Genomic DNA, 25,845 nt, shown 5'->3' with positions numbered 1-25,845 from the left:
CACAACTTCACCATCAGCAACTTTACTTTCCTCATAAGTTTTATCCGAACACGACCTTAAAAACAAGCTTCTCTTTGTATCATATAGGTGTAATGGTGTATACCTATCCAACTACCCTGAATTTTAAATGGTATGGACAAAAATTCCATCCTCCAAAGCAAACACATATAGCCTACCATGCATTCTACATGGTATGTCAGTGCAGCCAGTACCTAGCGTTGAATACAAACACCACGTCATTTTTTAAAGCCCAGAGTAAATAAAGAGAAACGCATTACTCCCCATTAGCATTACTACCGGACTCGATAACCTGTCCAATAAAGGTGGTGGTAAATAATAGAAGCAGAAACATGAAAAAGAAAAATCATAGTGCAGAAGGCACACCAGAGCTATGTCCAATGTTTTACGTAAATTCAGAACCCTCAAACAAGATATAGAAACGTACAGCTCCAAATATGCCAATTGTTGTTCTTTGTTGCATTTGCTTTATCGTTCTAGTTGGATCCCTCATATAGGCTGCCACTTGTTCACTAATGTTCTGGCATAGGAAAAGAACCAAGCAAATTTCATTTTACAACCAATAGGGCATGGATTTAATATAAGTGAGTCAGTGTCAGCTAAGGATCAAACCTGATTAAAAGCTTGCAATTTGTTTTTTATTGCAGCAGCACCAGTTGTGACTTCTGTCTTCCTCTGCCATTTGTCAACTGCTTTATCTCTGAAAGCAGCTATTCTGCAGGATTCAAGCATTAAAAATTGTCAGTTACCTTAAATGCTCACATGAAGAAATATTATTTGAACCAGGAGAGTATCAAGTATAAAAAGAAGACACTGAATTTGGAAGAAAAAGGATAACACAAATACATGACGAAGCTAATGAAAATCATAAAAACAATAGGTGAATGTTCATTAAAGCACCGGTAAACACTCCAAGAAAAAAAACAATTTGAAGAGACCTATACTCTTTAAGCTTAGCATCTCTGGCAATGTTAATCTAAAGTTGTCCAATCAGGAATCGAAGACTTGGAATCAGAATCAAACTAGAGCATGGTAGAATAGTACTGGTAAACACCCCAAGAAAAACAATTAAGAAATATGGTGTTGTATGAAGAATGGAAACAAGAAAAGTCACTAAAATGACCACCTCAATCCTTCTACAAGAATCAATTTAGCCAATTAATACTGTAATATGAATATTTCTAATTGAACACAGAATATCAATCAAATTGAGCAACACAGAAATGGTGAAGTAATCCAGAATTTGCTAGAGCTACCTCTTAATCATCTGGGAAATCTGTAGCCACTCTTCATCATCTTCCATGTCCAAGTTCTTAGAATCTCCAGAAAGCTTCTCAGATGGTTGAGCACCATTACCTTAAGAGTAGGACACAGAGAGCATTGCCAAGATACATAATGTGGAGGACAAATAATTTGTCTGATTTTTAAATGTTTATGAAAGAGAAAATCGCCTCAGTGACCAAAAATGCCTTATAATATACGATTTTAACCAACTTTTTCCGGATTTGCCAAAATGACCAACAAAATCGCAATGCGATCGCTAATTCGCAACGCGATCTCCATTATCGCAAATTCGCGTTGCATTTCGCGTTGCGATAGTTGGAAATCGCGTTACGATGGTCTACAGTGTCGTTGCGATTTTTCTCAATTCGCAATTCGAATAAGTAAATCGCAACGCGAATTGGGAAAATCGCAATGCGATACTTACTATCGCAATGCGATAATACAAAATCGCAACGAGATACTGACTTTCGCAACGTGATTCTGACTTTCGCAACGCGATTTACATAGCGCCATTCGTATTAACGCGTATTTTTTTTTTCAAATTCCAAACACGAATTTTTTCTTAATAAATCGGAAACTGAACCGTCCACAGTAATCGCAACTCATAACCTCAAACTCAAAATCACAACACTCAGTCCCATCTCCATCTCTCACTCTCTACGGCGAAATCCGTCCCCATCTCCGAAGATTTCCGTCCCCATCGCCGGCGAAATCCCTCACAACCATTCACAGTCAAAAATCCCTCACAATCATTCAGAAATGGAAAATCAACCGCCGAGGGTTAGTTTTTTTTATTTTTATTTTGAAATTTTTGCATTATTTTAGGTTTTTCATATTGAGATTGATGATAAGTTTAGCGGTAATTTCAATAATAGATTAACCATTTCACTTCGATTTCTTATTAAATTCATTCGATTGCTGCCAATACTGCTAAACTGTTTAGCCTGTGAAGTTAGTATTTGTCTTTGTTTTGTCTTTTGGTTGAAGTAATGCAGAAGAAGAATAGTTTCGAGAATGAAAATCGCAACGCGGAAATAACTATCGCAACGAGAGAATCGCAACGCGAAATAAAAATCGCAACGCGAAACCAAAATCGCATTGCGATTTTCATTTCGTGTTGCGATTTTCATTTCGTGTTGCGATTTTCATTTCGCGTTGCGATTCTCTCGTCACGATAGTCATTTCGCCTTGCGATTCTCTCGTTGCAGTAGTCATTTCCGCGTTGTGATTCTCATTATCTCGTTGCGATTTTCATTTCAACCAAAAGACAAAACAGTGTTGCAAATTTTAATTTCAAGAATAAACTACTATTTATGTTTATTGTTTTTGGTATATCTTGACAGTGTAGTTTTTGGTATATCTAACTTGGTATGTTTATTGTTTTTGTAGAAATTTTTTTCGGCTTCATTGACATTAAGGAATAAAGTTAGCCTAGCCACTACAATTGCTTCGAAGTTTTCACCTGCACAAAGAAAATTGTTTGAAGAAACCTGCTTCGGGCCATGTCTGAGAGTACAGCATCCGGGTGGAGATGCTAATTTGACCCATTTGTGGCTTCTGACCATGACTAGCGATCTACCCGATAGTATACAACGTGGTGAGGAAGAGATATGGTTTCATTTTCCACCGGCGTATAATTGTTTTGGGCGGAAGGAGTTCTGCTTAATCACTGGTCTACAATTCGGACACGATGATGTAGGCCGGTACACTTGTCATATCACCCGTCCATCATGGTTATCCAGGGTTTTTCCTGATGAGTCAATAGAGAAGCCGAACTTACACGTCGACGACATGAATAAATTATTTAATAAGAAAGATGGTTTTACTCGGATGAATGACGTCGATGTTGTCCGAGTATGCCTTCTACTACTTTTGTATGCCGGCTTTTTAGGCAGAGAGGCCAGACAACCTATTCCTCAGGAGCTAATATTATTGGTAGAGGACCTAAATGCATGGAATATGTTTCCGTGGGGTTCGTATATATGGAAAGCTACCTGGACTAAGTTGTCGTTTGCCTTTGATGACCGCAAAAGTTTGCGGGGCGATGGGTCGAAATACACTTTGTCAGGCTTTGTTTGGGCCTTTAAGGTAAGAATTTCTATATAATGTTTTCAAAATTATAATGAATTATTTAACAATTACTAATGTTTGTTATTATATTGTTTGTAGATTTGGATATTCGAGGCCTTTCCCGCCATGAAGACATATGCAATAAAAACTTCAAATGATATTCCCAGGGCTATTTCCTGGAAGAGGAAACGTATGTTGGATTGGGAAGACTTAATACCATATGCGACAATAAATAATGTAAGTTAACACAAATATTATCATATATAAACAAGTTATTAATAGTAGACGTTTAACTTTGTTTGAGTTTTTATATTTTAGGAGGCAACATTCCATTAATTAGACTGACACCCACGGAGGCTGAGCTTGTCACTGATTGGTGGCAAGCTAGTCAGCGTTTTCTTGATGGCACGAATGATGAGCAGCCTTCACTTCCTCCACTTCGAGAGCCATCACCTCACCCAGAGCCATCACCTGATCGACCCGACTATACACCTCTACAACGAGAGCCATCACCTATCCCGTCACATCATCGAGCCTCTTCTCCACCATCACCTCATGATAGGCGACCGGCAAAGATGCCACGACTTCTATCTCTCTGTTCTCCACCTCCACGGGATGAGTCAAGGGAGTTACGTGATGAGGTCAATGCATTGCGTGAGGAGATCGGTACTCTACTCGATAACGATGGTGCATGGCGTGTGGAGGTGTCTACTTTACGTGGTGAGGTTGCCGCTCTACGTGAGATGGTAGTATCGTTGCAGAATGAGGTTCATACTCTATGCAACGAGGTAAGTTTAAGATTTTCCATATTTAACTTGATGATAAATTTACTCGTAATTTCACTTAAATTAACCATTTCACTTATATTGCTTAGTAAATTTATTCGGTTGCTGCCAATACTGCTAAACTATTTATTAACACTGTGAAGTTAGTATTTGTCTTTTGGTTGAAGTAAATTTATTCGGTTGCTGTCAATTCTGCTAAACTGTGTATTCTTTAACACTGTGAAGTTAGTATTTGTCTTTGTTTTGTCTTTTGGTTGAAAGTTTGAAATATATGTGTCTTTGTTTTCACTATTTAAATATCATGTATGTTTATTTACTGATATTTGTATTTAATTATTTAGCAGACCGATAAGGTGGATGCTTTACGTCGGGTTTTTCTTGCACGACAGAGTTCACGCATCAGACGGCGTGCACGTGCTATTAAGTCTCCGTATACCCCAATAGTGCGAAGACACCGCAAGAAGAAGACCGACTCGCCTGTCATCCCTCAAGAGTCCACTCCTATCGTTGAAGAGGCCCCTATCATTCCTCGAGAGTCCCCTCCCACTGTTCAAGAGGCCACTGTCATCCCTCAAGAGTCCACTCCTATCGTTGAAGAGGCCCCTATCATTCCTCGAGAGTCCCCTCCCACCATTCAAGAGGCCACTGTCATCGTTAAAGAGGTCCCTCCCACCATTCAAGAGCCCGATTCACATGGCGTCATATGTAGGATTCTTGAGAAATCCTCTGACGTGCCGGACATGATGGATTCAAGTTGGCTCTCGTATGAGTTACCGGCCAGTACCATACCGGTATCTGAAGTGGAGAGGAAACAACTACCAGACACAATTCTGGATAACACCCTTTGGGCTAAGACCGCAGTTGATTTTTATCTACATGAGCGAAGCCAGGGGTGTTTCACTGACATATGCAAGCTCAATGATGATATATATTTGTTGCTTGATCGGTCTTGGTGGGGTATATTATTAGGGGTCGAAGACAATGGCTATTTCGATGGAGGGGTAAGTCTTATTTTTCTTATATTTTAATTTGATTATTTTTTTGTAAATTTATGTAAGTTACTAATATATGTCTTTTTTTGTAAAACAGCATATCGATGCGTGGGTGTCACGTCTTCTAATAATTAGGAAACTTAAGGAAAATAAAAGAAATACACGATATACAATTATGCCGACGTCTTTTAACGCCGTTCACTTGAAGAATCAACGAGATGAATCATTTGCGTTGGGCAATGGACAAGCTAAACATTATCCTGCATGGTGGGAGGTCGATAAGCTTAGTGTTTATTTTAGATTGAGTTTAAAGGTATTCATAAATAAGTGCGCAAATGAATGAATTATTACTTATGATTGCAGGTGTTTATCCCTGTTTTGGAACGTAACCATTGGCTTCTCGTCGAGCTTCAGATCCCATCCCTTAAGGCAATATTATATGACAGCATGATAAATTACATATCATTGGCTGATTTAAGAGATATTATTAAGGGATGGAGCTCTTATTTGGCTAAATTCTTGGATGCGATAAATTATTGGACTCGTTCTGGAAACAAGAAGCCAAAGAAGCTCAATATTACAGTTAGCAGAGACGAGACCGCACCACAACAAATGAAAGGACCCAGAGGGGATTGTGGTCCTCTCGTATGCTTGGCGTTGGACCGTTTGATCACAGGAAGTATAAAGTATCTACCTCCCACCGATATAGATAGAGCTGTAGTAGGCTTGTGGTTTCGACATTATATGGCTAGATCGATATATACGAGACGCTGCCTACCTGCATCCGCGTTATAAAAATGTCCATAAACAATTGGTATGTTTATAGGCTTGTGGTTTGAAAATGTTTGGTTAAGTACCTAGAATTCAATAATTTGTTGTTTGTAGGTTTTAGATGTGTAGAAAGTGTTGTTTGAGCAAATGTTTGGTTTATGCAGGTTAATCTCAGAAGTGAGCTGCGTGAAAATGATGTATGGATGCAAAAGTTGATTCAATAGTAGAAGTGTTATTTTCTCTAATAATTATTGCTTATTTTTTGATTGTTTAATTGATTTGTAAAAGGTTATTTGTAAAAGTTGATTTGTTTAATTGATGTTAACATAATTCTTATTTGTGCTTGTTTAATTGATTGAAATGTAATGGTTGATTTTGTTGATTTCAATCTGCATTATGTTGAAGGCAAAAAGTACTATCGCAATGCGAAATGAAAATTGCAATGAGAGAATCGCAACGCGAAATGAAAATCGCAATGAGAGAATCGCAACGCGAAATTAAATTCGCGTTGCGATTTTCATTTCGCATTGCGATTTTCTCATTGCGATTTTCATTTCGCATTGCGATAGTAATTTCCGCGTTGCGATAGACATTAAGATGATTGCCTATTAAGTGATAACAACTGAACAGATCATAGCAATTTTCAAACTCAAGTTACTAATACATGCCTAACTGAAAATGTTAAAAGTTCACACATAAAATCTACATAATACAACGTTTGCATTTAAAAATCACCTAAGTTAACAGTCCCAAAAGGTGAAGCCAGTTGTGATTGGGATTTTAAAGATGATTGCGATTTTGATTGCCTTTTTCTTGACACCATATGAGCTTTGGATTTTGATGATAATCCATATTTTGGTAGAGGAAAAGATGATTGTGATGGCACTGGTGATCCACATGTCAACCTTGTATGACCACTTTCCTTGCACCGACTACATGTCGATCTCTTATTCTCTTCACCCTTAGACGGTATACGATCGTGACTTTTTGATCGGCCAGGTAGCCTTCTGTCCATGGCTGGTGGCAAAATTGTTTGTAAGTCATCTGGTATGTCCCACTCAGAAGGATGTGGAATAGGGTAGACAATCTCGGCATAAGTCTGTCGATATACTTCTGTAGTGTAGCAATCCATAGCGTATGTGCTTGAATCATCTTGGTTTAGATGAAGAGCAACTTTTATAACATGGCCACACGGATAACCAGATGTTTGACATTTCATACAACTACACGTCCTTGCATTTAGATCGACAAGCCCATTTAAGTTATTATCCAGTACTTCAAACAAAGTGTTTGAACATGGTTCAACTCTCCATGACGTTGACTTCACAACACGTTTCGTTATCTTTTTTTCAGTCCATGGTGTAACACGATGTTCCAATGTTCCTGTAAATTTAAATAAATAATACTTAGTAAAATATATGATAAGTTACGAATTCAAAGAAATAATACCTGCATGGTTTCTTTTCTTGTAGTACCACTGTTGAATAGAGGCTCGAAAAAACTCCATTAACATAGTAATGGGTAATTTTCGGGAATGACGACTTAGAGCGTTGATTGATTCTGCACTATTAGACGTCATGAAACCATATCTTGCTCCAAGTTGATGTACTCTTGACCATCTTTCAAACCCGACATCTTCTAGTGTTTGAGCACACTGAGGCAAAACACGTCTTAAACAATTTATATGCTTATTGAAATCCACTTCCCGATAAGCCTTTACAGCCTTCCAGTATGTCCATTTGTGTTTTTTTATACCAGTAGACCTTGATTTTAGATTTCTATACAAATGAACACCACAAAGTCCATGAAAAGCATCTGGGAAACACCTTCTAACAGCGTTGTCAATTGAGTTTGCCCTATCAGATATGATTGTCAGATTGCTAATATGACCTATGCAATCCCTAAGATGCCCCATAAACCATGTCCATGAATCAGAGGTTTCAGATTTGCCAACCCCGTAAGCTATTGGCAATATCCCATTGTTAGCATCCATGGCTACTGCTAATAAGTTTACTCCAAGGTATCGACCTTTCAAATGTGCTCCGTCAACTATAATAACTGGGCGCATGCAAGTAATAAATGAACGAATCTACAAAATAATATACACAAGAAATATAATCATTTAAATGTGAAATGCATGTAACTAACAGAAATGAGTCAACAGAATTATATTGATTTACTAACTGCAGCACCAATGGCGATAAACAGCAACTCAAAGCGTCCATCTCTATCTGTTTTGATATGAGTTACCGACCCAGGATTTTTCAGCTTTAAATTGTGACAATAAGACGGCAGTTGGGCAAACGATGCTTCTGGCGACCCCCTCAACAATTCCAAGGCATAACATTTGGCTCTCCAAGCTTGAGAATATGATATACTAATCTTGAACCGAGCATTCATGTCAGTCATAATTTCATGTCCCCGATATACCCTGCCATTCAAAAACATTAACTCAGCCAGAAAACCACCCAACACCTTTTTGTTTGCCTGTCTATGGTTAGGAAAAACTTGGGTTCTTGAACATGTATGTTTATCAATAAAAGTCCTAACTTGAAACATTTCGCAATCTTTTATCCTCTTTGCAATCATACGCCACGTACAGTTTTTGTCAATCATACACCTTGTTTCGAAACGATCTTTGCTTGATTTGCTAACTTTTAGTTGATAGCCATCTTCCACACATTTCGTATACAAAGCTATCTTCAAGTCTTCCTTAGTATCAAAACAATCATCTTTCTTGATACGAATAACTTGTGTAACAATCAACTGCTTTCTTTACCAACTCTTTTTCCGGTATCTGAAGTAATTCTGGCATATTCCAGTTATACTCCCGTGGCATTTTCTTTTCTTCGGGGACTTTTTCTTCTTCTTTTTCTTCTTCAGGATTATATGAATTACATAATGGATGTTCAACATGTTCATTCACAGCCTCCACTTCCTCCTCATTATCATCAACAACATCTTCCTCGGCAACGGTTGTTTCATCATCAAAATTCGGGTATTGACCAATATCAAAATCATTACACGCAGGGTCTATTTTCTTGGTGATGAAATTGTGGTGGAACCATTAAATTTTGAGCACCATAAACTGGGGTTAAAAAACTCAGTTGATTACTACCCGCTATTGACCCAACAATACTACTTCTAGGTTCAACAACATACAATGTAACATCATCACTTGAAACACTAATATAAGCAATGAATCGTTCAACATCTTCATTGTCGGTTAACAAATAAACTTTACCATTCCTCTGATAAGATAGCCTAAATCCACTTAGGGGCTCTAAATTCAATTTCTTTGAAACACGTAACATTAGAGTTTCATAAGTTAACTTTTTTAATGACAGTTTTAGTTGAAGATTCATGGGTAAAGGCATATATTGTAAAACACCATGAACATTCTCTCATGACCCTCCAAAACACAAATCTATCCAAACATGATCAACATTAGATGATTTCATGGTTGTAAATTAATTTACTAAACAAACGAGCTGCGAAACTAAGACATGTTGCCGGATGGGGAATGATGTAGGAACGGATATAGGAACGGATGTCGCCGGAGAGAGTGATAGATGGAGATGGAATGAGTTGCGATTTAGGGATTTAGGTTATGAGTTGTTGCTTCTGCGTAGATATATACACAAAAAATTTGTGTTGCGAAACTAAAACCTATTGCGAACTTTGAAAATCGCATTGCGATTCTGTATTATCTCGTTGCGAAAGTAAGTATCGCGTTGCGATTTTCCTAATTCGCAATGCGAATAAGTAAATCGCAATGCGAATTTGGAAAATCGCAATGCGATACTGACTATCGCAACGAGATAATACAAAAGCGCAACGAGATTCTGAAAATCGCAATCATCTTCAAAATCCCAATCACAACCGGCTTCACCTTTTGGGACTGTTAACTTAGGTGATTTTTAAATGCAAACGTTGTATTATGTGTATTTTATGTGTGTACTTTTAACATTTTCAGTTAGGCATGTATTAGTAACTTGAGTTTGAACATTGCTATGATCTGTTCAGTTGTTATCACTTATTAGACATTCATTTGACTATCGCAATGGGGAAATCGCAACGCGAAAATGTCTATCGCAACGCGAAAATGGCTATCGCAATTCGAAATGGAAAATCGCAACGCGAAAATGGCTATCGCAACTAGAAAATCGCAATGCGAAATGAAAATCGCATTGCGATTTTCTCGTTGCGATTTTCATTTCGCATTGCGATTTTCTCGTTGCGATAGTCAGTTTCGTGTTGCGATAGTCTGTTTTTCCTTCAACATAATGCAGATTGAAAATCAACAAATCAACTATTACATTTCAATCAATTAAACAAGCACAAATAAGAATTATGTACACATCAATTAAACAAATCAACATTTACAAATCATCTTTTACAAATCAATTAAACAATCAAAAAATAATAATAATTCTTATTTCTTCATAAATAATTAAATCAATGAATCAACAACTTTGTAACCCCGTACATCCATTTCACGCAGCTCACTTAAGGATTAACCTGCAGAAACCAAACATTTACTCAAACAAGACTTCCTACACATCTAAAACCTACAAACAACAAATTATTGAATTCTAGGTACTTAACCAAACATTTTCAAACAAAAAAGAGTATATATGTTAACAAAACTTGCATTTGACTTACCAATTAACAATGGACACTTTCATAAGGCAGATGCAGGTAGGCAACGTCTCGAATATATTGCTCTAGCCATATAATACCGAAACCACAAGCCTACTGCAGCTCTATCTCTATCGGTGGGAGGTAGAAACTCTGTGCTTCCCGTCGTCAAACGCGCCAAGCACAAGCATACGAGAGGACCACAATCCTCTCTGGCTCCCGGCGATTGTTGTGGCGCAGTCTCGTCTCTGACAACTGTGACATTGAACTTCTTTGGCTTCTTATGTCCAGAATGAGTCCAATAATTAATCACATCCAAGAATTTAGCCAAATGAGAGCTCCATCCCTTGATCATATCTCTCAAATCAGACAGTGATATATAATTTATCATGCTGTCATACACTATTATCTTCAGGTATGGGAGCTGAAGTTGGACGAGAAGCCAATGACGACGTTCCAAAATAGGGATAAACACCTGCAATCATAAGTAATAATTCATTTATTTGCGCACTTATTTATGAACACCTTTAAAAAATTAAAAAATAAACACTAACCTTATCGACCTCCCACCATGCAGGATAAAGTTTAACTTGTCCATTGCCCAACGAAAATGATTCATCTCGTTGATTCTTCAAGTGAACTGCGTGAAAAGCCACCGACATTATTGTATATCGCGATTTTTTTTTTTATTTTTCCTAAGCTTCCTTATTATTAGTAGACGTGACACCCACGCATCGATATGCTGTTTTACAAAAAAATACATATATTAGTGAATTACATTAATTTTTTAAAAAATTAATCAAAATCATATATAAGACAAATATAAGACTTACCTCCCCATCGAAATAGCTACTGTCTTCAACCCCTAATAGCACACCCCACCAAGACCGATCAAGCAACAAAAACATTTCATCGTTGAGTTTGCTTATGTCAGTGTAACACCCTTGGCTCCGCTCATGTAGATAAAAATCAACTGCGGTCTTAGCCCAAAGGGTACTATCCACAATTGTTTCCGGTAGTTGTCTTCTCTCCACTTCAGATACCGGAAGGGTACTAGCCGGTAACTCATACGTGAGCCAACTCTCATCCATCATGTCCGGAACCGGTGGGGGTTTCTCAATACTTCGATATATTACCCCATGTGAATCGGACTCTGAAATTGTGGGAGGGACCTCTTCAACGATGACAGTGGCCTCTTGAACGGTGGGAGGGACTCTTGAGGGAGGATAGGGGCCTCTTGAACGATTGGAGGGGACTCTTAAGAGATGACAGGTGAGTCGGGCTTCTTCTTGCGGAGTCTTCGCACCATTGGGGTGAACGGAGACGTAATAGCACGTCCACGCCGTCTGATGCGTGAACTTCGTCGTGCAAGGAAAACCCGACGTAAAGCATCCACCTTATCGGGCCGCTAAAAAAAATTAATACATAAATCAGTAAATAAACAGACATGATATTAAACAAAGACAAATATGTTTCAAACTAGCATTGTATTCACCCAAGTCATTATTCTATCATAGTTCACAAAATGCTCAGATAACATTCCAGAAGTAAGCACTTATATAAACATTTAAAAGGACAACATATATAAACATTCCAGAAGAAGAATAGTTTACTTTCGCAACACGAAACTTAAAATCGCAACGCGGAAATGGCTATCGCAATGCGAAATGAAAATCGCAATGCGAAATAAAAATCGCAACGACAAAATCGCAATGCGAAATGAAATCGCAACGACAAAATCGGAACGCGAAACACAAATCGCATTGCGATTTTCATTTCGCGTTGCGATTTTGTTGTTGCGATTTCATTTCGCATTACGATTTTGTCGTTGCGATTTTCATTTCGCATTGCGATAGCATTTCTGCATTGCGATAGTCATTTTCGTGTTGCGAAAATAAACTATTCTTCTTCTGCAAATTGAAACTTGAATGGATTGCATTACTTCGACCAAAAGACAAAAACAAAACCAAAAACAAATACTAACAAAAACAGTTTAGCAGTATTGGCAGCAACCGAATGAATTACGAGTATGAAAAATCTTAAACTTACCTCGTTGCGTAAAGTATGAACCTCATTCTGCAACGATGCTACCATCTCACGTAGAGCGGCTACCTCACCGCGTAATGTAGACACCTCAACACGCCATGCACCATCGTCTTTGCGTAAAGTATCGACCTCCGCACGCAAGGCATTGACCTTATCACGTAACTTCCCTAACTCATCCCGTTGAGGTAGAGGTGGAAAACAGTGAGATAAACGTCGTGGCATCTTTGCCGGTCGCCTATCTTGCGGTGATGGTGGAGAAGAGGCTCGATGATGTGACAGAATAGGTGATAGCTGTCGTTGTGGAGGTGTATAGTCGGGTCGATCAGATGATGGCTCTGGGTGAGGTGATAGCTCTGGGCGAGGTGATGGCTCCCGAAAGTTGCTCATCAACCGTTCCATCAAAAAAACGCTTACTAGCTTGCCACCAATCAGTGGCAAGCTCAGCTTCTGTGGGTATCAGCCTCTGTTGAGGAGTGTTGGCCTCCTAACAATATAAAAGCTCAAACAAAGTTAAACGTGTACTAGTAATAACTTGTTTATAAACATATGGTAGTATTTATGTTAACTTACTTTATTTATTGTCGTATACCGTAGTAAATCTTCCCATTGCAATGTCTGTTTCCTCTTCTAGGAAATAGCCCTGGGAATATCATTTGAAGTTTTTATTGCATATGTCTTCATGGCGGGAAAGACCTCAAATATCCAAATCTACAAACAATATAATAACAAACATTAGTAATTGTTAAATAATTACTTATAATTTTGGAAACATTATATAAAAATTCTTACCTTAAAGGCCCAAATAAAGCCTGTCAAAGTTTATTTGGAACCATCGCCATGCAAACTTTTTCGATCATCCAAGACAGACGAAATCTTATTCCATGTAGCTTTCCATAAATACGAGCCCCACGGAAACAGGTTCCACGCATTTAGGTCTTCTACCAATTTGATTAAATCATTTGGAATAGGTTGTCTGGCCTCTCTGCCTAAAAAGCTAGCATGCAAAAGAATTAGAAGGCATACTCGGACAACGTCGACGTCATCCATCCGAGTAAAACCATCTTTCTTATTCAACAATCTTGTCAGGTCTTCTACGTGTAGATTCGACCTCTCCAGCTCAAGAAAAACCCGGGATAGCCATGATGGGCGGGTAATGTGTCTAGTGTACCGACCTACATCATCGTGTACGAAGCGTAGACCGGTGATTAAGCAAAACTCCTCCCGCCCAAAACACGTATACGCCGGTGGAAAATCAAACCATATCTCTTCATCACGACGTTGTATAGTCTTTGGTAGATCGCTAGTCATGGTTTGAAGAAACAGGTGTGTCAACATCGCATCTCCACCGGGATCTTGTACTTTCAGCCATGGCCCGAAGCATGTATCCTCAAACATTTTTCTTTGTGCAGGTGAAAGCTTCGACGCAATTGTTTTGGCCAGGCTGACTTTATTTCTTAAGGTCAATTGAGCCGAATAAAAGTTCTACAAAAACAATAAACATACTAAGTTAGATATACCAAAAACTACACTGTGAAGATATACCAAAAACAATAATAAACATAAAGAGTAGTAGTTTATTCTTCAAACTTATTGCAACACTGTAAATTTCGTATTTGTCTTTGTTTTTTGGTTGAAGTAATGCAATTCATTCAAGTTTCAATTTGCAGAAGAAGAATAGTTTCTGAAAATGAAAATCGCAACACGAAAATGACTATCGCAACGCGAATTTGACTATCGCAACGAGAGAATCGCAACGCGGAACTAAAATCGCGTTGCGATTTGCATTTCGCGTTGCGATTCTCGGTTGATTTAATAAGCAATCTAAGTGAAATGGTTAATCTATTATTGAAATTACCAGTAAACTTATCATTAATTTCAATATGAAAAACCTAATAATAATGCAAAAATTTCAAAAAGAAAATAATTAAAAAAACTAACCATCGTTGGTTGATTTGGTTGATTTTTCATTTCTGATTGTGAGGGTGGCTCTGAGAGATGGAGATAGACGGATTTCACCGGAGATGTGGACGGATTTCGTCGGAGATGGGTGAGAGAGTGAGAGATGGAGATGGGACTGAGTTGTGATTTTAGGTTTTAGGTTATAAGTTACGATTACGGGATATACTGTGGACGGTTCAGTGTTCCAATATATTAATATTCGTGTTTGGAATTTAAAAATAAAATACTTGGCTAGGATACTAATGGCGCTTTGAAAATCGCATTGCGATTATGTATTATCGCGTTGCGAAAGTCAGTATCTCGTTGCGATTTTGTATTATCGCATTGCGATAGTAAGTATCGCATTACGATAGTTAGTATCGCATTGCGATTTTCCCAATTCGCGTTGCGATTTACTTATTCGCATTGCGAATTGGGAAAATCGCAACGACACTGTAGATAATCGCAACGCGAATTTGCGATAATGGAAATCGCGTTGCGAATTAGCGATCGCATTGCGATTTTGTTGGTCATTTTGGCAAATCTGAAAAAAAGTTGGTTAAAATCGTATATTATATGGGAATTTTGGTCACTGAGGCGATTTTCTCTTTATGAAATCATCGAGTGAACATAGCACATTAAAATCATACATACATGGGAAAAGAACATAAACAAACAAGAAAAAGAAAATAGGATACAAATTTGATAGATCTGCAGTGACATATTAAAGGATCTTCTAGAAGTTAAAAATATCAATAGAAAACATACTATTCTATAGTCTAAAATACCAGATTTAGTGCAACACATGCATTGATAGATATTCAAGTTCAAAATTATAATAACAGAATTTGACAAAAGCATCAGTGTCATACCCTCTAGAGACTGAGCAATTGATGGATTGTTCTCCAGCAATGCCTGACGACAATACAATAGTAACAATAAGAATATTTCAATGGAAAAGGACATTCATGGTAAGTTTGTTAAAAGCATTTGGTGTCGAACGTTTTATAAGCAAAAAAAGATACTAAGTAGACCTAATGTTTCTTGAGAGAAGGCATACCTCCTGCAGTTCCAATAATGAATCTAAAGTTTTCTTTGATGAAGTAATAAGGTCTGAATATGCAGCACTAACTTCTTCATCAGAAGCACAAAATGAAGACCTAACAGGGTCCTGGTAGAAAAGCCATTGTATAAATCTTATTCGAATACATAAACAAAACAGTCAAATCGAGGAAAGAACACAAGATACACAATACACAAAGGAAAATAAAGGTACCTGCGGCAGTCTATTTGAACAGGAGAAGGCTTTCTGAAGTAAGAACCTGAACTCAAGAGTTTTATCCCAAAGAGCCTTGGCAAAATAAGGAAAAGGTTTGAGAATTTTATGATAGCTCCCACAAACACATACACACATAAACTCACATATAAAGGGCAAAATTATTGATAATAATAATTACAAGTTATAGGAAATAAACCAAACATCATTCAAGTCAAGTTTATGTAAACGCTAAGAAAGATGATATATATATATACCTTCTGGTTCTTCACTGCTTCACCCTTTTTAACATCTTCATCCTTATGATGCTTGAGATTCCTCAATATATCTCTAATTTAAAAAAAAAAAAAAAGTAAAAACTAAAACAGTAACCTTAAAGAAAACACAATTCAAATTTCCCCAAACCCAAACCTATTCATGTGTATTGTAATAAAACGATGTCAAATGGAGCAGAAATAAAATTAGAAACGCAGATAAAGCAATGAATATGCATTAACATACTGTTCCTTGTTGTGAAGTTCCTTATACTCTTTTTCAAGCTCTTCCATCTCACCATCCTTGTCCTCTTCTTCTTCATCATCATCATCGTCTCCGTCTTCTCCACCGTCGTCGTCATCATCATCTTCTAATTCGTCTTCTTCATCGTCGTCGTCATCATCAATATCTTCTTCGCTATCATCTTCATCTACTTCAGCTTCTTCTTCTTCCTCTTCGCCATTAACCAATAATGCATCATCTTCCGAATCGTCGAAGTCCTCCATGTCCACATCTTTGCTTCTAGCTTTTTTTGAATGTTTCGGATACAACCCCATTTTCCCCACAACTCCGCGAACTCCCAAAGCACAATTAAAGTTCTAACCTCAAGTTAGGGAACCGAATAGGAAAAACAAACAAAGGCTGAGATCAATAGAGAGATATGGGAATGTGTGTTTTACGGGTTTGAAATTTCTTTAAAAAAACCCGGCACAAGCGAGGGTTTAGGGTTTAACCCGATGTTTTATCTTTGGGAGGCAGCAAAGAGGCTGAGTTGCGGGTCGGGTCTGGTTATGCCCAAATTTCTATATGGGCTTAACTCCATAATTTGGTGCGAGTAGTTGTGGATGATATGGGCCATTGGTAACCAGGCAGGCATTATATATATAAGATGCTGAGATAAATGGTAGCCCATATTGGGTCCATAAAACATGTCATTCCTAAGCATGAAATCTAAAAGGAAGGACCAAATTGATGAAAATGTGAATGTAAAGGGTTAAAATTGTTACCATCCCAATAAAAAAATTAGCCTCGTCTTCATTCCGTTACAATTTAACGGTAAGTGATTTAATTGACATAAAATTGAAAGTTAAATCACCTAATTCATAATTATTTTTAGTGACTAGAATAAATTTGATCCTATAATTCAGTGACTAAATAGATAGTTTACCCTTCATCAGATTTCATGCAGCGATGTTTGATTGGTGTCTAACCAATGTTAGCCTGCTCAATCTTTGAGAATTTACATCTTCAATGGGCGCCATTAATGTGAGGACCTCAAAATTAATTCTAACCAATTGCCCCACAATAATTTATTTATTTATTTATTTTAGGGTAAATTATGTATTTAATCATCCATCTACTCTCATGATTTCGTTTTAGTCGCTTGATTGTTTTTAAAATCATGCATAAACTTACGTTTTTGTTACAATTTGGTCATCCGTTATGAAAAATAAATATAACTAGTGACGTGATATTTTTATTTTTTCAGTGATGATGTGATTTTATCGTATGATGACACATCAACATTACCATTAAAATTTTAACAATAATTGACCAAAACATAACAAAAAAACGTAAGTTTAAGTATGATTTTAGGGGGAATAGTTGAGTGGCCAAAATGAAATATTATGAATAATTGAGTGTCTAAATACATAATTTACATTTTATTTTTCTGCAGTGATGCCTGTCATAGAAATCATGTTGAAATTAATGGGCTTGTCATTCGTGGACTAACCATCTCCTAGCTTTACTTCACCAGCAACCGACCTCATCATGATAATGCTCAATCTACTTTACGAGTGTTTTATTTTGTTATCATTTTGTTGCTAATTACTATATGTTATCTATTTGATATTGTTGATTTGCGTTGTTTATTTTCAATTTTGTGTAGGATTCTATTTTCCAAAAAATAGTGTTTGAAGGGTGAGTTCTACAGGTTTTTTTCTTTCTAGAACCAAGGTTGGACACATAGACATGACTTTGGCATGAAGATATCGATGTGGAAGAATCTGCAATCCAGTCAATGACAACTTCTGGAAGGTAAGCCAGTCAGGAGAATCAAGAAGGAATGACAGGCGGACAAAAACTCTTTAGGGCTTAAGAATTGTAATTGTATTTAAATGTTTGAGAATTATTATTTTAATTAAAAATTATATCTATATTATTTAGGATTTTAGATTGCTATTAATTAAGATTTAAGTATTTGAACGTTCTTAGGATTATCTTTAGGTGTTTTATTTCTTTTAGGTATTTTATTTTCTTTAGTTTATCTCATGCTATAAATACTCATTAAGGTGAAACTTGACAAATGTCTTGCTTTTGTCTTTTATTTGCTTTAGATTTTTGGTCTCATAAAAGGCTATTTTCTTCTTCATTTTTGTTTATTTTCTTCTACTTTGTTTTATATGCTAAGTATGATTTCTATCATGCTTAGCTAATTTTCCAATTAACCGATAGCTAAGCAATAACTCAATCCATTTCATGAGAATCGAAGAGCACTTCATACATTCGAATATCTTTTTTTATTTTTTGTTGTTGAATTATGTTTCGATATAACAAATTTAAGGAAAAATGTTTTTGGACTTGAATTGAAATTATTCAAAGTCCATTAAATTTGGATTTGAGCAAAAATGCTAAAGTGACACTGGTGTACCGATACACCATGCAGTGTATCCATACACCCTATGACTGCTCAAACATCAAATGTAATTAGTGTATCGATACACCCTGCATTATATCCATACATTGGTGTACCGATACACTCTGCAGTGTATTCATACACCCTGGCTGCAACGGCTAGTTTATTTGAATTTAATAAAGGTATACCGATTCACTATGAAAGTGTAATGACAACCCATGTTATGGGCAACCTATTTTTGCAGAAAAATCATCCCCAAACGGCTTCAAAACATCTCAATGGCTAGATACGACTTCAAACACATTCCAAGCTTTAAATACAAGCTGAGGACACTTGAAGAAGATAGAGAACAACTATCCAAGCAATCAAACACAAGAGAAGAGTTTTTCATTCTTATTTCATCTTTGTCTTGTAAATATTTATGTTCTTGTGATCTTAATTCTTGTAAACACCTACCTTAGAGAGGTTTTCTTGTTTACATTTCCTTTCATTGTAAAGGGATTTTGGTTCTAGCTTAGCCTACTAAAAGCTAGGGAAAGGTTTTAGTTTATCCCATGAAAAACTAGGAAGTTTTGTAAAGGTTATCTCTTTGTCCTTGAAAAAGAAAGAACAAATTAGTGAATTTGTTGAAAAATCCTTGGTGATGAGCTAAGGTAGTGGATGTAGACTTGGTTGAGAAGTCGAACCACTATACATCGCTGTGTAATTTTCTATCTTTCAATCTCCTTACTCCCTAAACACAAAAACCATTCCGACCCCTCTTTACAAACTGTTCCGGTTATCGATTTGTGCTTCCGAAAATCCCAACAATTGATATCATAACTTAACTCGTTAGAAGGCTTAACATCCTTGAGACGATCCTATAAGACGCTCTACCAATTCTTGACACAACCGAGAAGATGGCTTCTACCTCCGGCTCGTTCCACATGGAAGACTCCCAACCGATTGACAAGCCTCCATATTTAAATGGAGCAAACTACCGTCATTGGAAGAAATTAATGAATACATGCATCCAATCCAATGATCTTGATGCATGGGATATGATCGAGAACGGCTATTATTCTCCAAAGAATAAGGAGAATAAGTGGAGTGACCAAGAACGAACGAAATCTCAACTTAATGCCAAGGCCAAACACATGTTGTTTTGTGCATTTGGTCCAGATATATATGAAGGAGTTTCTTCTTGTTCAAGTGCCAAGGAACTTTGGAATAAGCTCGAAAAGCTTCATGGAAACAAGAAAGAAGAACCAGCAAAGGTGATGTCTCTAATGGCTCGTGAAGAGCCCGAGGTATCTTCTAACTCAAATGAATTTAATTCATATTCTTTTGATGAGGTACAAGATGCTTATAATAAGTTGTATTTGGTATTTGAGACAATGAATTCCAAATATACGAAATTAATTTCAAAACTCAAAATTGAAAAGAAATCGATTTTGAAAGCAAAAGTTGGTTTTGAAAATCAAAATGAAATTTTGAAAAATGATTTAGAGCTTTCAAAAATCAAAATAAATGATTTAGAAAAAGAAAATTTTGATTTAAAAGTTAAGCTTGAAAGTTTAACAAAAGAAAAAGAATTAATTTCTAAAAACAACTTATTATGTTTAAAAATGGAAAAATGCTCACATTGCCATTATCATGGTCATAATGAACATACTTGTCCTTTAAAGAAAGGAAAACATTTTAAAATTAGACAAGTATGAGTTCCTAAGGGAACAAGGGGCATTGAAACTAATGTTCAAGGATCCAAAGCAATTTGGATACCAAAATCTACTTAAATGTCTCTTGTAGGTGTGTGGGAGCAATGATGATGAAAGTGATGATATTCAAGATGCTCTAGCCACACATGAAAAAGGAATGGGTAACCTCTAAGCTTAATGCTTTTAATTTTGGTTATTTGGTTGCTCATTTGATTTTAAGCATGCATGAGTTTTTGTTTTAAATGATTATGATTATTGTTTTAATCTCATGTATGTTAAAAAGGTTTTATTATGAACATTTTAAAGTTTTAATGATTTTTCAGAATTTTTAGTTCATCATAATAAAATTTTGGTCAAAATTGGTTTTAATGCAAATGATATCTCTCTAACAATTGATATCAATATTTCAAACTCTTTGATTTTACAAATTTTAAAATTTTGACCTAAATTTGAATGTTTATTCATGTGGTTTAAATGAAAATGATACCTCTCTAACAATTGATATCAAAATTTTCAAATGCATAACATTTTTTGAAGACTTTATGCATATGCACTTAATTTCAATAATTGATATTGCATAAAGTATTTTAGATTTGGATACATTGAATTTCATATGCTACTAACATGTTTGTTATTCTTTGTTGAAATTCAATTTTGTTTAAGTGTCAAGTTTTAAAGCTAAATTTTGTTTGGAATGCATTTATTGAGGGGGAGCTTTGATTTTTCAAATGATTTTTAAAATGTCAAATTTACTACTTATTCTCCAAAGTTATTTTAAACTTCAAAGATTGAATTATTTTTGATATAACAAAAAGGGGGGAGAAGTTTGGTTTGAAAAAATTAATTTCTTAATGAAAAAGGGGAGCTTAACATTTTCATATTTTTCCAACAATTGGTAACATTTGGTATCTTTTTAACAATTGATATCCTTTTGTTAACAATTGATACTTTTCATTAAACATTTTATTAAGGGGGAGTTTTGCCAAAAATAATTTTTCAAATGTTTTGTTATATCAAAAAGGGGGAGATTGTTGAATTATGTTTCGATATAACAAATTTAAGGCAAAATGTTTTTGGAATTGAATTAAATTTATTCAAAGTTTTAAAAAATGTTTCAAAAATAATTCAAAGTCCATTAAATTCGGATTTGAGTAAAAATGCTAAAGTGTACCGATACACTCTGTAATGTATCCATACACTGGTGTACCAATACACCATGTAGTGTATCCATACACCATACAGTGTATCCATACACCCTATGACTACTCAAACATCGAATGTAATTAGTGTACCGATACACCCTGCAGTGTATCCATACACTGGTATATCGATACACCCTGCAGTGTATCCATACACCCTGGCTGCAACGACTAGTTTATTTGAATTCAATAAAGGTGTACCGATACACTATGAAAGTGTAATGATACCCCATGTTATGGGCAGCCTATTTTTGCAGAAAAATCATCCCCAAACGGCTCCAAAAAATCCCAACGGCTAGATACGACTTCAAACACATTCCAAGCTATAAATACAAGCTGAGGACACTTGAAGAAGAGAGAGAACAACTATCCAAGCAATCAAACACAAGAGAAGAGTTTTTCATTCTTATTTCATCTTTCTATTGTAAGTATTTCTGTTATTGTGAGCTTAATTCTTGTAAACACCTACCTTAGAAAGATTTTCTTGTTTACATTTCCTCTCATTGTAAAGGAGTTTTGGTTCTAGCTTAGCCTACTAAAAGCTAGGGAAAGGTTCTAGTTTATCCCGTGAAAAACTAGGGAGTTTGTAAAGGTTATCTCTTTGTCCTTGAAAAAGAGAGAACAAATTAGTGAATTTATTGGAAAATCCTTGGTGAGGAGCTAAGATAGTGGATGTAGACTTGGTTGAGAAGTTGAACCACTATAAATCGCTGCGCAATTTTCTATCTTTCAATCTCCTTACTCCTTAAACACAAAAATCGTTCCGACCCCTCTTTGCAAATTGTTCCGGTTGTCGATTCGAGATTCCAAAAATCCCAACATTTGTCAACTTGGATGGGCAGTTGGCCTCTCCTTTAAACATCTCAACACTTTCAATTCAAAGGGCGTGCATTGACTTGAGTGATGTTCTGATTTATCGTTGGGAAGACGAGTCAACTTGTAGCAAATTCAACATCCTATGAACACAGTTTGCTAAGGAAAATCGAGATCGAGTTCGACTCTCATTAAGACACCATAATCCGAGCATGAGCTAATTCAAGTACTCAAAGTTGCATTGGCGTTAACATTGATAGTAGTTGTTAAACCAAAACAATGACTAAATTCCAATGATTCACTTTGGGAAATTAGTTCACCGAAGATAAAATCAAGTTACAAGTGTTGGGCCTTGTAGACTGCAACCGTCAGGAATCCCGAAATAAAATCTCTTTCAATGATTGAGACGAATTGTCGCAAAGCGAAGCTGGAGGCTATCTCTCATCATAATTATTTTCAATCATCTATTTTTCTTTTTATTATTTTTATTTTATTCAATTTATTTTGTTGAACCCATTTTTATTTTTCTCTTATAGTTTCCATGGATCAAGATCAATTAAAACCAACATTGAAAATTTCTAAGTCCCTGCAGATTGATTCTTTCTTTTCCATATTGCGTTTATAGCTTATTTATCTGGAAAAAAAAGCTTATTTATTTGACAATTATGATGCTTGTCAAATTGACAATTTGACAAGCGTCGTAATTATCAAATTGGTGTCGTTGTCAAGGACTTCGATAAATTATTGATATTGTTTGTTTTAATTTATGATCAGGAAAAATCTGGGCGAACTAGTAGACTAAGACCCTGAGATCGAATCATTTAGCCAAAGAACACACACGCACATGCTTAGAGAAAGAATACAACAATAATAACATCAATCTGAATCAAATCCAGAACCTAATCAAAATACACCCTCTAATGTCGAGACGCACTTTGAATTCAACAAAAAACTAGTTACGATGGGTGATCAAACTCTAGGAACTAGCTGCAACACTTATCGTACAACAACCATTATGCTTCACATTCCCTCATGGAGAGTCACCGTTTGAGTTAAAAACTGGGTTTAATCCATCTTCTACCTACTTTCCATGGACTGCCCAGCGAAAAACCTTATAAACACCTTATTGAATTTCACATGGTTTGCTCAATCATGAAACGAAAGAGAGTATCTGAAGATCATATTAAACTTTGTGTTTTTTTTCTATTTTTGTATCCGATTTGGCTAATGATTGGCTATTCTATTTACCTCATAATTTTGTTAATACTTAGGCTGATATGACTTGTATTTTTCTTGACAGGTTCTTTCCTTCTATGAAAGCGAGTGAACCGAGTATAAGCATCTTAGGAGAATGAAAAAAAGATGGAGAGTCGTTATACGACTATTTGGAATGATTCAAGAAACTCTACACTAATTGTCAACAACATGGATTGTTATAGAAAACTCTCATTCAATACTTTTACGAAGGCTTACTTCATTTGGAGATGAAGATGATTGACGCATTTAGTGGAGGGTCACTTGTGAATATGAATTTGAATGCGGCCAGAAACTTGATCTCTACTATGACCGCTAACCCTTAATAGTTTGATTCTTTTAGTGAACCTACTCAACAAGTTCACAAGATAAGTATAATTTCTTTGGAAACTAAAATTAATAAATTACTTGATTAGTTCAATCTCTTATTACAAGAAAAACAAATACATCTAGATTATGCAGAATATGCACACAATCTGAGCATCCTATAGATTGTTGTCCGATGTTACGAGAAGATAAAGTCGCACAAGTAAATGAAATTAGTAATTTCTTGGACCTCCCTAGAGAGCTTATAATCCTAACGCAAATACTTATAATCCAGTGTGGAGAGACCATCTGAACTTTAGTTATAGGAAAAACCCAAGGTCAAACCAAACGTATCAAATGAGGCAACCTCCACCTTAGTCGTATCAACCGTCGAAATCATCATTGGAGTTTATCATTAAATGGTTGGCACTATCTCAAAAAAATCATAATATAAATGAATCTCTCTTTCAAGAGCTTGAAAAACAAATGAATCAATTGGCTTAGACCGTGGGACGAATGGAATCACAAGGGAAGTTCCCATCTTAAACTGAGGTAAACCCACGAGAAAACGTTAGTGCCATTACTTTTCTAAGTAACACTGTTATCGCACCACCAATCCAAGAGGATAATGTCATAGGTTCCTAGAAGAAAGAAGTTGACGCATAGAAAAAAGATAGAGAAAGAATCAAGATCCTAAAAAGAAAAAGAAGAGGGTAATGCAAGATCCCAAAGAAAAAAGAAAGATGGATCACCAATTTTTTTATGCCATCTCCGTATGTCATTCCACCTCCATTTCCTTTAAGATTAATTAAACATAACAAGTAATCTGAGGAAAAAGAGATTCTTGATATTTTTCGAAAAGTGGAGATAAATATACCTTTTCTTGAGGTACTTCGAAAAGTGTCAATATATGCCAGATTCTTGAGAAACCTTTGCACAAATAAAATGAGACTTACCGACAATGAAAATGTAAACTTAGGTGAAAATATCTCAATTTTTTTCAACGTAAGCTTCCACCAAAATTAAAGGATCAAGGTATGTTTGTTATACCTTGTAAAATTGGTAAGGTAGGAATTAAACGTGCTATGTGTGATCTTGGTGCTTCTATAAATGTTATGTCGCTTTCCATTTACGATTCACTTAGTGCAGAGCCATTAAAGGAAACGAGAGTGACTATCCATCTCGCCGATAGATTTGTCATTTATCCTGAATGACTCCTTGAAAATGCACTGGTTAAGGTAAATAAACTGATTTTTCCGGTAGATTTATATGACATTGACATGGAAAATGATCAAGCCAATTCTTCCTCTAAAATGTTTCTTGGACGTCCCTTCTTAAGTATAACACATACTAAAATTGACGTTAGGAGTGGAATTCTTACTATGAAATTTGACAGTGAGATTGTTAAATTTGACATTTACAAAGCGATGAAGTATCCACATGTTATTGCAAACATTAGTTTCGTTGATATTATTGAACCTATCGACGATGAATTTATAGAAACTAATTTTTCTAATGATTTGTGCAGAGAATTGGAGGATGAAGATGACGATATGAGGGAGTTAGAAAATATTTTTTCGTTTATTCTAATTTGTGCCTAACTCCATCTAAATCTAAAATTTTACCTTCTATTTTGCAGGAATCAAAATCAAAATTAAAATTGCTTCCTAAATATTTGAAGAACATATTTTTAGGTGAAGGAAACAATTTAAAGCTGAAAAAGATCCTAAGAACTTATGAGAATGTCACAATCTACAATGGTAAAAGAAAATAATTCTACGGTCATCGAATTTTTCAAAAGGAATTTCTTCGCTGGAAAAAGCATATGAGGTTGAGGAAGCATCTTTCGTGAAATATGTAGT

At 36.0% G+C, this 25,845-nt stretch overlaps 1 protein-coding gene across 1 annotated transcript; it reads right to left on the bottom strand.

Annotated features, from left to right (window-relative positions):
* Positions 1–76: 76 nt before the first annotated feature.
* On the bottom strand, positions 77–16,751 carry LOC120144962 (putative uncharacterized protein DDB_G0270496). Its single transcript, XM_039158890.1, has 9 exons — positions 16,323–16,751; positions 16,079–16,151; positions 15,822–15,896; positions 15,606–15,716; positions 15,418–15,460; positions 1,275–1,374; positions 631–733; positions 446–538; positions 77–310 (listed from the first exon to the last, which is right to left on the bottom strand). The coding sequence occupies exons 1-9, from the start codon at positions 16,631–16,633 to the stop codon at positions 275–277; spliced, it is 945 nt and encodes a 314-aa protein (XP_039014821.1). The 5' UTR covers positions 16,634–16,751; the 3' UTR covers positions 77–274.
* Between the last annotated feature and the right edge of the window lie 9,094 nt (positions 16,752–25,845).

This window comes from Hibiscus syriacus, unplaced genomic scaffold (assembly GCF_006381635.1).
Source record: "Hibiscus syriacus cultivar Baekdansim isolate YM2019G1 unplaced genomic scaffold, ASM638163v2 tig00110893_pilon, whole genome shotgun sequence".
Lineage (NCBI taxonomy): Eukaryota > Viridiplantae > Streptophyta > Magnoliopsida > Malvales > Malvaceae > Hibiscus > Hibiscus syriacus.
This window is presented reverse-complemented; position numbering and strand designations above follow the sequence as displayed.

Coding starts and splice junctions, on each gene's coding strand:
- LOC120144962 (XM_039158890.1), bottom strand. CDS start 16,633: ATGGGGTTGTATCCGAAACATTCAAAAAAAGCTAGAAGCAAAGATGTG. Junction 15,461..15,605: donor CATTATTGGAACTGCAGGAG/GTATGCCTTCTC, acceptor TATTGTCGTCAG/GCATTGCTGGAGAACAATCC. Junction 311..445: donor CAATTGGCATATTTGGAGCT/GTACGTTTCTAT, acceptor TTTATTGGACAG/GTTATCGAGTCCGGTAGTAA.